At 35.5% G+C, this 17048-nt stretch overlaps 1 protein-coding gene across 1 annotated transcript in view; it reads left to right on the forward strand.

Annotated features, from left to right (window-relative positions):
* The first annotated feature begins 3481 nt into the window (after positions 1-3481).
* MPHOSPH9 (M-phase phosphoprotein 9) overlaps positions 3482-17048 on the forward strand; it is a 50891-nt gene continuing 37324 nt past the window's right edge. Inside the window, 6 exon segments of the mRNA XM_074205447.1 lie at positions 3482-3641; positions 4919-4992; positions 7953-8016; positions 8018-8104; positions 13272-13810; positions 15967-16090. Of these exon segments, the coding sequence (XP_074061548.1) occupies positions 3561-3641; positions 4919-4992; positions 7953-8016; positions 8018-8104; positions 13272-13810; positions 15967-16090 (969 nt within the window). The 5' untranslated portion in view covers positions 3482-3560.

Below are 17048 nucleotides of genomic sequence, written 5' to 3' on the forward strand. Positions count from 1 at the left end.
TGCCGGTTCCCACCTGGAGCGCGAGGCCAGCGCGAGGGGGGCGGGGGTGCCTGATGGCCTCATTTCCACCCTCCCTTTCCCTTCCCCCACCCCACCCCCTCCCTTTCCTCTTCGCCAGGTGAAGAACTCGAGTCCTGTGACTGAGGAAGGCCAAACCCCCCAATTCCGGGGGCAGAATTGGCAGTCTGGCGGATTCCAGACGGATTCCACCTGGAGCCCCTGGTTATTCGGTCTCTTCCCTCCTTCCTTCCTTCCTTCCTTCTCTTCCTCCTGACTAGAAAACCAGCTTGGAATTTCCACCTCCATCCGCTGCATCAAGATTACGTCACTGGGAAAGGAATAATCTGACATGCAGTTACAGCTTCTCAGAAGACTTGTGCTCCAGATAGGAATCCAACACACAAGAGGCAAGATGATTTGAATCCAGACTTGTTTTTTTTTTCTTGTGGCTAGTGTAGATGCTGTTTGAGCCTCCCCTCCCCCCCTTTTTTCTTTTGTAAAATACGGTATTGGTCAGCTGCTGTGACTGTCCAAGCCACTGAGGAGAAATCTGCTTAGCTGGATCTGTTCCCCTTTCATTCTTCTATTTATGCTTCCAGAAAATGTCCTTGTTGGGGCGGCTAGGTGGCGCATTGGATAGAGCACCGGCCCTGGAGTCAAGAGGACCTGGGTTCAAATTCGACCTCAGACACTTAATAATGACCTAGCTGTGTGGCCTTGGGTAAGCCACTTAACCCCATTTGCCTTGCAAAAAAAAAAACCTAGGGAAAAAAAAAGAAAATGCCCTTGTTGTGGGCCGGTGTTCCTAATCATGCTCCATTTATGAGTAGATCTCAAGGGGGGGGGGGAGAAGTGGTGTAAAAAAAAACAACCTCCGGATGAAATTGTTTGATAAATTGCAAGAATATACATTTTGTAATTCTAGGTTTTTAATTTTGGTTTTTGTGTGTTTTTTAAGGACTCGTTTGACTTGAGATAGTATTTGTTTGCCTGCCTCTATGTAAAACAAGAAACCTTTGACTACAGAACCAGTTCTAATTTGTAGAGCTTAATTAAAGAAACCAAATAGAAAAAAATATATTGACGTTTTTGCAGATAATTATCTATGTGCAAAACCACAGATAGCAAAACAAGTTACTGTGCCATGTTCCCTAACTAAAAGTGAATTATTTGGTTATGGTAATTAACTTTTTCCTTTTTTTTAAAAAAAGAAAATTCATTAATATCACTAAAACGGTGATGTTATTTTCTGCTTCCACCTGAAATGTGGATTTATGTGCAAAAAAGTGAAATGTATCCAATCATGGAAGAACTGAAGATATATCTAGTATCTTTTAAGTCTTTTCCATTCATTTTTTCAGAATCTGTTGGAAGCTTAAGACTTTATGCTTCCGAATGTTAGAAACTGAAAATGTCCCTAGATGATGAAGTACCTGAAGATGAATCGGATTCAGTTTCTTCAAACAGTGAAGTCAAGCTACTTTTTTCAAATAAGAGAATGTAACTGCATTCCTATTAGACATAAACTATGGAAGATTTGGACTTGGTGAAAACTAAACAAGAAACCTTTCCATCTTCTATAGAATCTGATGTCAGAACTCCCAGTTCTGTTGGATATAGCTTAAATACTAACAGGTAACAATGGAAAAGAGTGAAATTTTTAAAAAAGCAGTTATATATATATAATATAGTAATATATTAACCAATTAAACAGTTCAATTCATTAATTTATTAAACATCTTGAACAATAGATATTTATTATTCATATTTGATTAGTACACCAATTTACCTTAAATCATAATCTTTTGCCCTTTAAATACTGCATTTCTTAGTGATATTCTTAATTTTTAGTGATATTTTAATAGACCTGGGAATTATTTAGGTCTATTTATTTACTTTTCTCCCCTTTCATATTGCCCACATTTTCAAGAGATATTTTAAAATCTTCCTTTTATCTGGGGAACAGATAAAATAGTAATTTGTTTTTCTAATGGTGACTTTGTACATGAGGTTTTTGTTTCTTGGTTTGTTTTTTTTTTTTTTGGAAAACTACATTTCTTTGCAGTCTTATATCTCGGCTCTCCTCAAAGATTATTTCCACATTTTGATGTTAGAATTACAAAATTGATAGTTTATATTATAATAACCCTTCCTATTATTCAGCAGTAGTATCTAGAATGTGACAGATTCAAAGAAATGAAAAAAATGAAAAAAATCTTTGAACATCTAAAATAGATATCACAAAGTCTACATACTTGACTCAGAAGACAGTAGTTCTTTAATTAAAGTCTATTTCATAAAAAGTTTTGATCAACTTGGTCAACTCAACAGCAAATTAGAGGTTTAGAGAGAGGTGGTCCTCTGGCAGCCACATTGATAATCTGGGAAGTAAGAGATAGTTGATAATATGAGAAGTGATAAGTAATTGACATCCTGATATTAAGGGAAGTGGCTTGCGTGCGTGCACGCACACACACACACACACACACACACACACACACAATAGAGCTTTAATTTACTTTCAAGGAATTCATATATATCAGGGCTTCAAAGATGAGACTATTTTACTATGTCAGAGCGCAATTGAGATAATTGATATAAAAAGTTTTAGAAATCTTAACAACTGTATGGCACACTTGTTCATAAAGATTTTTGACTCTAAAGCATGTAATTGTAAAATACTTTGGAGAGATTTCTACTTAATATGGCTAAAAATAATTATTTTTGATGCTTAAAAGAGATGAACCCTCAATTTGACTCATTTCCCAAGGGTTTTTGATCACTGAGATTTTAGTCTATACTTCATGTCGAAAAATATTCCTAACATGTAATATAGCTTCTACATCTTAAAATATCATAAATGTGTTGATCCTTTAGCTTTTTAAAAATCATACTTAAAACTATTTTATTATATGCCACATTTTTAAACAACAATTTCAAAACAAAATTGATGTTCTGTATGGTGGATTGATGTGGATACTCATAGAGGTTTAAATGACAATCCATATATCATCTTATAATTTTTGGTCACATCTTTCCATAAATCATCTAATTTTTTATGATATATGTGTTTGTATATATATATATATATATATATACACACACATATATATACACACATGTAAATATATGCCCTCTCTGTGTGTGTGCACATATGCACTATATATATATATATATATATATATACACACACATATATATACACATATATATACTACATATGTGTGTTTAAAAATATATAATAGGGGCAGAGCCAAGATGGCGACAGGAGAGGACCTTTTCTCAGTTGTTCTGGAGCAAAACTTATAAACTAAGGACTCTAACTGAATTTTTGAGAGACAGAACCCACAGAGGGATCCAGTGGAAAAGAGCAGAAAGGCTTGGCTCCACAGGATCGGAGGGGTGGCCTGCCAGATCAAAGGAACTTCAGCCTCCCGGAGACAGCCCCAGGGTGCTGGGAGCCGCAGCTCATGGCAGTGGGGGCAGTTTCCTGATCTACACCCGGGGAGCATCAGGCACAACTTGGGAGAACAGCAGGGGACCTCTTCCAGAGCGAGCACATGAAGCCCAGCCCTCAGAGCACACAGCGAGCAGCATGGCCAAGGCAGCCCAGATCCAAGAAACAGAAGCAGGTGGAGCTGGTAAGCAGGAGCCCCCCCCAGGGCATGAGCCCATTGAGCAGAGGGAGGGGAGTGAAGAGAGAGACTGCAGAGCTCTGTCCTCTGCCCCTGGAACAGGACTCTGGGGTTCTGACCACATTCAGATCCTGATCACAGTCTAGGCCCCCCATAGAACACCAGCCCCCCCACCCCCACCTCAGCCCCGTGGCAGAGGGGGACGCTTATGGTCGTTCACAGACAGGAGGGAAGACAGAGCCTCATACACAGAGATTCTTGTGGGGGTGGGGTGTCTCAACAATACTCAAAAGCTCAGGAAGCACCCCAAGACCAGGTACAGGCTGGAGAAATGAGTAAGCAGAGAAAAAGAGGAACACCATTGAGAAATACTTTGTCTATGATCCCAAAAAGGATCAAAATACTCAACCTGAAGATGAGGAAGTACAATCTCTTGCATCTAAAGACTCCCAACAAAAACAGAAATTGGGCTCAGGCTATGACAGAGCTCAAAAAAGACTTTGAAAATCAAGTGAGGAAGAGAGGAAAAATTGGGAAAAGAAATGAGAGAGATGCAGGAAAAACATGAAAAAGAAGTCAGCAGCTTAGTCAAGGAGATCCAAAAAAATGTTGAAGAAAATAAACATGTTAAAAACCAGCATGGTTCGAATAGATAAAACAGTTCAAAAAGTTATTGAGAAGAATGCTTTAAAAAGCAGAATTGGCCAGATGGAAAAGGAGATAAGAAAGCTCTCTGAGGGAAACAAATCCTTCAGACAAAGACTAGAAATCAGGATTCATTACTTCAAAACCAAAAGAATGAAAAATTAAAAGAAAATGTGAAACATCTCATTGAAAAAAACAACTGATATAGAAAACAGATTTAGGAAAGATAATTTAAAAATTATTGTTATACCTGAAAGTCATGATCAAGAAAAGAGCCTTGACATCATTTTCAAAGAATTATTACAGGAAAATTGCCCCTGATATCCTAGAAGCAGAGGGCAAAATAGAAATGGAGAGAATCCACCAATCTCCCCGAGAAAGAGATCCCCCCCAAAAAAAAACCAACCACCAGTAATATTATAGCCCAGTTCCAGAACTCCCAAGTTAAAGAGAAAACATTACAAGCAGCCAGAAGGACACAATTCAAATATCGTGGAGCTGCAGTCAGGATCACACAAGACTTAGCAGCTAATAAATTAAAAGCTCGTAGGGCTTGGAATATAATATTCTGGAAGGCAAAAGAGCTTAGAATGCAACTGAGGATCAACTATCCAACAACACTGAATGTCCTCTTCCAGGGAAAAAGATGGACTTTCAACGAACCAGGGGAATTTCAAATGTTCCTGTTGGAATGGCCAGAGCTGAACAGAAGGTATGATCTTCAAATACAGGACTCAGGTAAAGCATAGAGAATGGAGGAGAAGAGGAAAATATGAGGGACTTAATGATGATGAACTACATGTATTCCTGCATAGATTAATGACACTGATAATACTCATATGAACCTTTTCTTTTAATAGAGCAGGTAGAAGGAGCTTTTATAGATGTAGCACAGGAGAAAACTGAATTTGAAGATATAATGTGATGTAAAAATGGAGTCAATAGATAAAAGGGAAATGTAATGGGAGAAAGAAAAAGGAGAGGATTTCATATAATAAGATTTTTCTTTATTACATTGAGCTATTGCAATGATATGGAAGGGGGGAAGGCAAGGGGGAATGAGGGAATCTTTGCTTTCATCAGAGGTGGCTAAGAGGAAATAGCATATATACTCAATGGGGTATAGACATCTGTAGTAAGAAGGAGAGGAGGGGGACGGGGAAGGGGAGGGTATGTGAGTGATGGAGGAGAGGATGGACCATGGGGAAGAGTGGTCAGATAGAACACATTTTCTTTTTACTTCTTGTAAGGGGTTGGGATTGGATGGCCTGTCTGGGACCATAGGGCCAGGTAGATGCTGAGCAAGGGGTGGTATGTGGGTTTGGGGCCTCTTAGCCCCAGGGCTGGGGATCTGTCTGCTGCTCCACTCAGCTACCCTACAGCAGAGTCAAAGTGAAAGGAGAAAGAAAATATAGTACATGGTAGTGGAGAAGTATGAGCTATTGCAATGATATGGAAGGGGGGAAGGCAAGGGGGAATGAGGGAATCTTTGCTTTCATCAGAGGTGGCTAAGAGGAAATAGCATATATACTCAATGGGGTATAGACATCTGTAGTAAGAAGGAGAGGAGGGGGACGGGGAAGGGGAGGGTATGTGAGTGATGGAGGAGAGGATGGACCATGGGGAAGAGTGGTCAGATAGAACACATTTTCTTTTTACTTCTTGTAAGGGGTTGGGATTGGATGGCCTGTCTGGGACCATAGGGCCAGGTAGATGCTGAGCAAGGGGTGGTATGTGGGTTTGGGGCCTCTTAGCCCCAGGGCTGGGGATCTGTCTGCTGCTCCACTCAGCTACCCTACAGCAGAGTCAAAGTGAAAGGAGAAAGAAAATATAGTACATGGTAGTGGAGAAGTATGAATGGAGGGAGTTGCAATCAGCAATGCCAGCGGTGGAAAAATATGGAAGTAACTTTTGTGATGGACTTATCCTAAAGAATATGATCAACCCGCGACAGAGCTGGTTGTGTTGGAACACAGACTGAAGCACATTTTTTATTATTATTATTATTTTCTGGGGGGGTGTTGTAGGGCAAATGGGACTGGGTGGCCTGCCTGGGGCCGCACAGCTGGGTGATTGTTGGGTGTCTGAGGCCAGATTTGGACCTGGTTGCTCCTGGCTCAAGGGCCAGTGATCTGTCTGCCACCCAGCCGCCCCTAGTATTATTATTATTATTATTATTATTATTGTTATTATTACTATTTTATTTTATTTTGGGTCTTTTTTTTTTTTTGGTTTTTGTAGGGCAATGGGGTTGGGGTGGCTTGCATGGGGTCACATAGCTGGGTGATTGTTGGGTGTCTGGGGCCGGATTTGGGCTTGGGTGCTCCTGGCTCTAGGGCCAGTGCTCCATCCACTGCGCCACCTGGCCATACCTACAGTTATTATTATTATTATTATTATTAGTTTTAATTTTATTTTTTCTCTCCCCTTCGTTGCTTGTGTGGGTCTATATTTTCTTGGAGGGAGGGGGGTATTATGTTTACTCTTAAACAAGAATATTTTAGTAATGTATAAACATTATTTGTACAAAATAAGAATAAATAAATAAAAATTAAAAATATATAATAAAAATGTTAAACTTGTATATATTTTGTGAGGACCATTTGTTCATCTGTTGAGCACTCATTCTTGTTCATGACTGACCATTTCCTTTTCTGGTCATATATGTATTTGAAAAATGTCTCTTTTATTGTAATCAGTTTATTCTTACCTTGTAGCTTTCCATTTTCCTTTTGGATTTGTAATTTTGATTCTTTTTGAGGTCATGGTATTTTGTGATACATAGCTGTATAGTGTCATGTGGAGAATATTGGTCTTGAAGAACCTTTTGAACGGCATGAAGAGATTGGCCTCATAGGATGTACTGTGTGATTTCTCAGTCATTCCAGCCCAACTTTTACTGGAATTCTGGGTTCAGCTCCTTTTCCAACTCTTTAGTGTATTTTCATGGTATATATATATATATATATATATTGATGAACTAACTTGACTGATTTCTTATCAGTAGCTTGCAGTATGTATTTTTCACTCTTTTTTTTTTGTAGTATGGATGGTAAGACAGATTTCTTTTAGATTAATGTAAGCTTCACTGAGAAAAGGCTAAGTAGTGTTCTGCAGCTTGACTGATGAAATTAAAAATCTGAAGCAAGTTATCTTGGACTGTGGCACTAGATTTGAACAGTTTTTGTGCTAGGAAAAGCTTTTAAACTTACATTAGTGGGCTAAATATTTTTTGTTTACATTATTAATTTGCTTAGCACACCTATTCATAGGTATAGTTAGGATAAATTTCATTCCAATATGTTTATTGAACTAAATTAGTGAATTCCAGCTGAAAAGGTTTTACTGTAAAGCTCCAGAATGTTTTCTGGAATAAGTTTAATAATACTTTAGGTGTGAGAAACTGGCTAATTTGACATGAAGTTGCATTAATTTATTATTTTTTCAGAAAACTGACATCTTTGAGAGGAAATATTTTTGACTTGTGTTTAAAAATAAAAAGCTATCATTTCTTTCTTATTCTTATGTGTAATCTTCTGGTCAGATTTTCAGCAAATGAGATCCCATTAAATAGAATTGTGGTTTCGTGCTGCTTAGATTAATCTGAACTAGTGAATTATTCAACAGTTCAGTAGAATGAAGAAAACTTTTGCATTATTTATGTTTCCACAGAAACAGCCTCCTCAGTGCAAATGGGTTGTCCTCTTTCTCAGGGAAGACCAGGATCTCTGTAATTCAAAAGCGCAGTTGAAGTCCTAACCTCTTTTATGCAAGATCTACAAAACTGTGGCAAGGCGGATTCTGAAATTTGGAGGAAGTGTGAGGTAGCTTTGGGAGGGTTCCATAGAATTTGTCATAAAGAAGAGAAAAATTTGACTTTATAACTTGGTACTTTCTTTTCCATCCTTTCTTCCTTCTCTCTTCCTCCTCCTCCTCCTCCTCTTCTCTCTCTGTCTAATTTGTTGGATGTTTAGCGAATGAAAGAAAAGCAAAATGCTCATCTTTATAACTTAGCAATAAGTAGATATATTCTATAATAATTTGTTCTTGTATTGAGTTTGTACTTGCATAATATCTTTCTGCAGGGTAGCATAAAAGCTCTTTGATGTAAGATGTTCAAAAATACTTAAAAACCAAAGATTCCATTTGGTACCCTATCATTTATCCATGATTTTTCTCTTTTTCTTCATGTCACTGAGTATTCTTTAGAATGTAGATTTCATATGAACTCTTCATATAGAGCAATAGTAGTCTTAGTTTATTTGTATATTGAAATTTTTTCTCAAAATCTTTCATTATTGGCTAGAAATTATGACATTTAAATTATAATAAAGGTTTTTTTCTATAGCAGTTGCTAGTATTGGATTCTTTTGGCCAAAAGAATGTGTTTGCTTCAAAATACTGATGAGGATTGTAAAATTTATGTTTAGTACTGTATTGAAGAAAAGCAAATTAATATTTCATGATGAAGATTTCAAGCAGCAAATTCATATTATAATGAAAGAGTAGATAAAATGTGGTCTAAATTGAAAGATCCTTGAAAACTATAACTAGGAGTTGTGTTATAAGACATTATTGAAGTTTTGTCAGTGAAATGTGTTTTAAAGTTGAAAAATTAATAGTTTTCAAATTTTTAATTTTTTGTTTTTCCTTGAGTTCAAATTCAGCTATTTCTAGCTATTTGAATGTCTTAACTTTATTTGCATCAGTTTCCTCATTTGCAAAATAGGAATCATAAATAACTCCTTCCTTCCCAGGATTGATGTGAAGTTCAAATGATATAATAATTATAAAATACTTAGCCCAAAGTCTGGTACATAGGAAGTTCTTGTTATTATTAGCATTATTATTCTCCATGAGTGTTTACTGAAGTTTTTACATTGATCATTAAAATTATTTTTAAATATAAAAATTTGATTTATTATTAAAAATGATAAAAACAAGCAGACCTTTTCATTTTCTTGAAATAATAAATAGATGAGGATTTGTAAATTTTGAGAAACTTGTATATTTAACTAGGAACTGCTACTTTTCAGTTGTTTTCCCTGTGGATAACTCAATTTTATTTTATTTTATTTTATTTTTTATTTTTTATTTTATTTTTTAGGTTTTTGCAAGGCAAACGGGGTTAAGTGGCTTGCCCAAGGCCACACGGCTAGGTAATTATTAAGTGTCTGAGACCGGATATGAACCCAGGTACTCTTGACTCCAGGGCCGGTGCTCTATCCACTGCGCCACCTAGCCGCCTGATAACTCAATTTTAAATCCCAAGAAAGCATCCGAATTGTTCTTCCTGTTTCTCATTTTAGTTTTGTTTGTAGTAAATATCAAGCCATTTTTACTTGAATTTGGGAGAAGTACTTAGTTTGGTGCTTAATTCACCAAGTGAAGAATTGCTTAAACAGTTTTATACTTTTTAAAATGAATTTGAAGAAAAGGAACTTTTGTTTGAATTCACCTCTGGTTCATATCTAAGTCCACTTATCCTCAGGTTGTTGGACATCCTCTTTGGACTTCAGCTTCCTTGTGGTAAAATGAAGGATTTTTAAGGTCTTAATCCTTTCATAATCTTTTCATCTATTTGAATGAGATTTTTGAGAGTGTCATTAATGTTTCTGTTTCATTTGTGCAAATAGATACAAAGTATAAAAACCCTGTTTTCATTTGGGCAGTATGATATAATACAAAAGCTTTTTTTTTTTTGCAAGGTAGTGGGGTTAAGTGACTTGCTCAAGGTCACATGGCTAGGTAATTATTAAGTGTCTGAGGCCGCATTTGAACCCAGGTCATCCTGATTCCAGGACTGGTGCTCTATCCACTGCATCACCTAGCTGCCCCAGTAAAAACTCTTAAATAAAAAGAAATCTAGTTCAAAGCTAAATAGCTAAGAATTACATATAATTTGAGAGTACCAAGTAGTTGTGCATATTGTATAAATGTATGTATAATGGAAATATTAAGATTTACCAAAAATAAATGATAGGCCTTTTAAGAAAAACTTTTCAAAATAGCCAATTATATTTTTATCTTATAAATTAATTATACTAGCCTCTATTAAACATATGTTTAATAGCAAGTTTTGAATAAAATATTTAAGAGAGAATACATCTGTGCTTAATGTATCTCTGAGATATTTTATATACAAAATGTCTGATATAGAAGAACAATTAATCTTTTCAATAACCTGTATCCCATAGGGGCAGCTAGGTGGCGCAGTGGATAGAGCACCGGCCCTGGAGTCAGGAGTACCTGGGTTCAAATCCGGCCTCAGACACTTAATAATTACCTAGCCGTGTGGCCTTGGGCAAGCCATTTAACCCCGTTTGCCTTGAAAAATCTAAAAAAAAAACCAAAAATCTGTATCCCAAAGTAATAAAAGTATAGTAACAATATAGTGCCATAGCAGGCATGCACAAATCATTTTGATTTGTATATACTAGAATAATAATAATAATAATAATTTCCCCTAACATCTCTATTGTGCTTTCAAATTTACAGAGTGCTTTATAAAGGTATGTTATCTCAGTTGAACTAATGTACTAGTTCTTATCCCCATTTTATAGATGAAGAAACTAGGGCTAGAAAGAAGAAATGACTTACTCATGGACACACAGAGTTAGATAGTCACCAAGCATTTTATGATGTGCCTACCCTGTTCCAGACTCTACTCCAAGTGCTAATGATACAAAGAAAGGCAGAACAAACAACTGTTCCTTTTCTCAAAACACTCTCATTTTGATGGGATGTATAACATATACAAAGAAGAGTGGATAGAAGGTGTTGGAGAAATTTGAAGCTAGGTCTTCCTTATTCTAAGATCAGCACTCATGTTTCCTATGCTTGCTTCTTTTCATTCCCCCAGTCTAATAAAATATTGCTGTTTTGACTTTGTTTAATTCACTATTTCTTTTTTTAATTTTTTTAATTTTTTATTTTTTGCAAGGCAAACGGGGTTAAATGGCTTGCCCAAGGCCACACGGCTAGGTAATTATTAAGTGTCTGAGGCCGGATTTGAACCCAGGTACTCCTGACTCCAGGGCCTTGCTCTATGCACTGCGCCACCTAGCTGCCCAATTCACTGTATTTTAGTTGACTATATATATTTTGTTTTTCATTTGAAGAAACTCCAAATATTTTATTGCATTACTATTAACCCCCTTTTTCCTTAAATCCTCATATAGTCTCTTTCCTATTTTAGTTTATATTACATACTTAGATTTTAGTCTTGTTTGAAAAATAAGGTTCAATTTTTCCTAGCATACTTTGTTCCATAGTTACTTGGTTTAGGAGAAATAATGTCACTTAAATAATACTTTATTTTCTGTGAGAGACCTTCCTGTACTTCTCAAGTTTTATCGTCAGTTTAACTAATTTTAAATTAGAAAAACTATTTCCCTCAAATTGGGTAGGAGAATAGAGAAAGAAACTTTTTAGCACAAATTTAACCACCTGAAAGATTATTTCATTAATACAAAACACCAAAAAAAAGGTGGAACTTGTGGTATAAATTTGTTCTTGATTTCTTATATCATTGTTATTTATTTAGTAAATTATTCTTACCTTAAGGTAAAGTGTGCCTTGATCAGATCACATCTACAGTGTAATATTTAATTTGATATTTTCTTTAATTTGATTTATATCATTCCTAAGGATTATATGGCATAGAAGTCTTTAATTGCTAACATAATTTAGACTTGTTGAAACCATAGGAATTTTAATGTTGAAAAAATGAGTTGCTATTGAATACAGACTATCCATGCAACTAGATTTTTCATTTTTGGTTTTTAGTACTGTTCTGCTGTGGACATAATCATTTTAGTGTTTGCCCCTTTTATAACAATTGGTGAAAGAATTCTGAGAAAGTGTAAAACCCCTTGAGGCAAAAACCATTTTGAAAACATTTCTTTGTAGTTTTAGTATCTTGAATATAGTAGGCGTTTAATAAAAGTTTAAGTTCAATAGAAAAATCTAAAGAAAACTGCAAGGGAGCTACCAATCATTGTGCCCCAAGAACCATGTATGGCAAGGATTAGATTTTAGAGGGTCAATGAACCTGTATTAAAAAAAATTGCATCTTTATTATGACTAATCTCTGGTTTCCCTTTTAATCCTATGTATTTTATGCATTTAAGAATATCTTTGTTAGTCTGCCAAAGGGGATTATTTATCTCTTGTTTTACCTGAAATACACACTGTGTATGATCATATCAACTTAAAGAATATATTTTGTAGTAATTATTCACTGTATAGAAGAATTCTTTGGGTTTATGGTATAGGATTTCTTTCACTAGGAACCTTTAAATGTTTTTTCAAAAGTCATTAACTCTTTGATATGGGTGGAATAAGGAGAGAATGAAGCTTAAGGAAAATTTCAAGCCAAAGTATTAAGATAAATGGAAAATTACCAGAAATAGAATATTTTATATGATAATGAAGGTCATTTTGAAGATATTCTTATTTGTTTTCTGAGACCCTAGTAAAAGTATTACAATTGTTTTGATTGTATTTGACTGTATTTAGTCATTATTTTTAGACATTCTTTATTGTAGCTTATTCAATTATAACACATTTTGTTATGAAACATTGCTGCTACTGTGGCCTTGTAGTTCTTCAGATGATAAGAACAAAATTTTCTCTTTTGAATCATGATTTTTTAAAATTTACTAGGCTAAGTGGTTAGAGCTGTTCAGTTTGGTGGAAGCATGACAACAGCAGCAGATTGATGGGCAGCAACAACAATTCAATAACCGAAATGAGAACTTGTTTGTATGTTTAACTCTTCTTTGCCTTTTTATATTTTCACTTTGCTGTCCCTCTGAACTGCATTGACTTATATGTTATGTCTTATGTGAATAAATGAGTATCCTAGAATAAATATTTCAGCTAGAGCATATTTGTAAAAATATGAGAATAATTGTAAGAAGTTTGAATGACATTGTTTTCACGTGCTTTCTTATTTTTCTTACAAATTTTCCTACATTTTATTTTCAGCATATTGAGGAAGAGATAAGAAATTTAGTTAAGTTTCAGAAGAATAATGTTTTATGGCCTTCCAACAACAGGCATCCCCCTGACAAACTGACAAGTAGTTTTTCTACATTAGAAAATCAAATGGGGTTGTGTTCTGAAAGCTGTGAAAGAAATGACTACGCTATCAATTATCATAAACTTAAAGAAACTGAAATTCGGCCAAAAACATTTTCTTCACATCAAGACAGCATTATGGATAGTATTTCAATGAACAGTGCTGGATATAGTAATTTTTTTATCTCAGAACGAAATCCTTACAAATCTAAAGAGTCAAAAGAATTCAAGGAGCACAAAGACATTTCCAAAGTCAAACATATAACCCCTATGCCCCAGAAGGATTCTTTTGGAAACGATGTCAAGAACAAGAGCCTATGTATCCAGACTACTGAAGAGTATGCCTCAGCACTCAACGAGGATGTCTCTATTTTTCCTAGTGAATACGAACATAATTTTACCAGTGAAAATAATATTTCTGAAGCACATTGTGGAAAATCAAACGGGTGAGTAATCAGTTTTCATGCTTTGAAAAACAATTTTATTTGTTCTTTTATTAATAAGTTAAAGGTCTTTTATAAATATTTTCAGTTGGAATATTGTCAAAAGAGTACCAAGCAGATAATTGAAATATTTATTAGATTTAGAACCTTTAAATTATAGGTAGTGTGTGTGATAAAAATACACTGAACAAAATCTTCAGTGACTGTTCTGAGCAAAAGAAAGTTTTTTATTTACTTTTCTCTAGAGAAGGGCATACTCCCAAGTCTCACAAAGGTAGTGAAGATCAAGGAGCTGTCCTGAATTGACTGTCAAGCAAGATTATGTGGCCTAACTTTGATCCCCTCCTCCTCCTCCCTATCCTCCCTCTCCTCTCTCTCTCTCTCTCTCTCTCTCTCTCTCTCTCTCTCTCTCAACTCACTTGTTAGTCTTCAGAGATACATATTCTACTAAGTAGTGTTGAAATTTAATTAGTCAGATTACTTTAATATTCAAAGATTTGTGATTTCCTGGTTATGGTTGCTTTCTCCCCAGATACATCAATTGGGCACAGATACTGATGGTAAACTCTCAAACATATAGGATTAGATAGCCTTTGAGGATTGTGGCCAGAAAAATTGATGCCATTAATGTCAATTTAGGGAGAAACCCTTCCAACTAACTAAATCTGGTTTCTAGGTGACATAAATACCTAGACACAGATAGGACAGCACATTTGCCACATGTTCCTAGATAACATACACACACACACACACACACACACACACACACACACACACACACTGTCCTTTCCCTGAAGCCTTTGCAGTTTGGAAAATAGGACTTTCCAGATCTGGCTCTTTGTGCCTCGAGGCATAACCCATGAGAACTCAGAATCATTTCTATGTCACCATTAGGCAACAGAATAGGACTCTTTAGTAGAGATGATCAGTCAAATTACCCTAAAGTGTCTCTAGCATCTAGATAGAGCTAAAGTAGTGACTGACACACAGGAATTGTTTAATAAGTGCTTGTTAATTGATGATTAAAAATGCACCTTATAAAATGAAATCTGAATTCCTTTTAGTTTATGCTAATTATTATAAGTTGTATTTTTAAAATAGAAATAACTTAGAAAGCCCTTATTTTACAATTCTACATCTCTTCAATGGTAAAATTTTGATATACATGTTTGAAGTAGAGAAATATTTTTAAGTTGTATCCTCTTTATATATTTCATGTCTTAAAAAAATAAAATATATATGTAACTATTATTTCTCCAGGGAATTATTTAATAAAGGAACTGATGGTTAATCTCTCTCTCTCTCTCTCTCTCTCTCTCTCTCTCTCTCTGGTTTTTTTTTTTTTTTTTTTTTTTAGATTTTTCAAGGCAATGGGGCTAAGTAGCTTGCCCAAGGCCACACGGCTAGGTAATTATTAAGTGTCTGAGGTTGGATTTACCCAGGTACTCCTGACTCCAAGGCCGGTGCTCTATTCACTGCACCACCTAGCCGCCCCCTGGTTAATCTCTTTTGCAAAGCAAATACTCTTTTGAAAAATAGGAAGTTACTGCCCAATTTATCTGTTTTGTAAAACTCAGTTTTATATATGGATATATGTATTATATATTAGTATATAATAAATGCATATATTTACATTACAGTTTAAGCAAATGATTTGCTTAAAGTGAAATGCAATGCATATACCCTTTCTGTTGGTTAGTATAATAATCTTAAAGACATTATTTTGGGTAGTATTTTTACTTTAGATTAAACATCAGTCTGCATGGGCCAATTAGTTATATGTATTCCATGGCCACAAAATGCATAGTCATCACCAGCCAGTGTATGTGTATGCTAGGGGAGAATAAACAAAAAAAGACAGATAAATGCAAGATAATGATATGTCATCACCACTCTTCGGGGAAAAACTAAGTTCAAAGGCACACAGACACACATATACACACACTCACTCTCTCTCTCTCTCTCTCTCTCTCTCCCTCCCTCCCTCTCTCTCTCCCTCTCTCTCTCCCTCTCTCTCTCCCCTCTCCCTCTCCCTCTCCCTCTCCCTCTCCCTCTCCCTCTCCCTCTCCCTCTCCCTCTCCCTCTCCCTCTCCCTCTCTCCTTCCAGAACATCAAGGCTTAGACAAAGACTAAGTTGTTTTCTACTATTTAATTTTCAGCAAATCTTTAACATCATGGGCACAAAAATTGAAACAAAATCAACCAAAGAGAATGCATGTTGAAGATAGATTTATCACATCTGTTCAAGGAAATGAACAAAGGAAAAAAACAACTATTGAGAATGTAGGTGATAACTTCAAACTGGCATGTTTCTAAACTAATAATATTGATAATAGTGCATTGTTATCCTTATTTCTGTTTTTATCTTATTTTACTTTTAATTTAACTGACAAGCAGTTCTTCTGGGCGGATTGTAAAGATTGGAAATGAGCTGCCATAAACATTTGTTATATAGGTGGCTTTAAGTAAAAGCTAGGTGAAGATAGTATTTCTAAGTCATTTTTATAGCCACTGTCATTCCATGTGTTTCAAATCTTGACATCTAACAATAGAATAATTAATTTAACTCTGAAAAATTTAAACTTAAGTAAAAATTTTTTTATTGGAAGCTATATTAATTTAATTTTGGTACATTGAAAATATATCATTTTTATGCCCAAAGGTCAATAAAAATGTGCATGCCCTTTGGTCCAACATTACCTCTACTGGATCTATACCCTGAAGAGATCATGAAAAAGGGTGAAAACATCACTTGCACGACAATATTCATAGCAGCTCTGTTTGTGGTGGCAAAGAATTGGAAATCAAATGAATGTCCATCATTTGGGGAATGGCTAAACAAATTGTGGTATATGTGTGTTATGGAATACTAGTGTTCTAATGGAAAATAGGAGGGATGGGATTTCAGAGAAGCCTGGAACGACTTGCATTACCTTCAATTAAAAAAAAAAGTTTCACCTTCAATTTTTTTTTAGTTTTTTTTAGTTTTTATTTTTGCAAGGCAATGGGGTTAAGTGGCTTGCCCAAGGCCACACAGCTGGGTGATTATTTAGTATCTGAGGCTGGATTTAAACTCAGGTACTCCTGACTCCAGGGCCAGTGCTCTATTAACTGTTCCACCTAGCCACCCACCTTCAATTTTTTTAAAAAACATTTGTATTACATAATTTTGCTCTCTCTTAATTTTTTTTCCTCAAGGATATGATTTTTCTCTCAACGCATTCATTTTGATCATTGTATA

Source organism: Macrotis lagotis, chromosome X (genome assembly GCF_037893015.1).
Source record: "Macrotis lagotis isolate mMagLag1 chromosome X, bilby.v1.9.chrom.fasta, whole genome shotgun sequence".
In the NCBI taxonomy this organism is placed as follows: domain Eukaryota; kingdom Metazoa; phylum Chordata; class Mammalia; order Peramelemorphia; family Peramelidae; genus Macrotis; species Macrotis lagotis.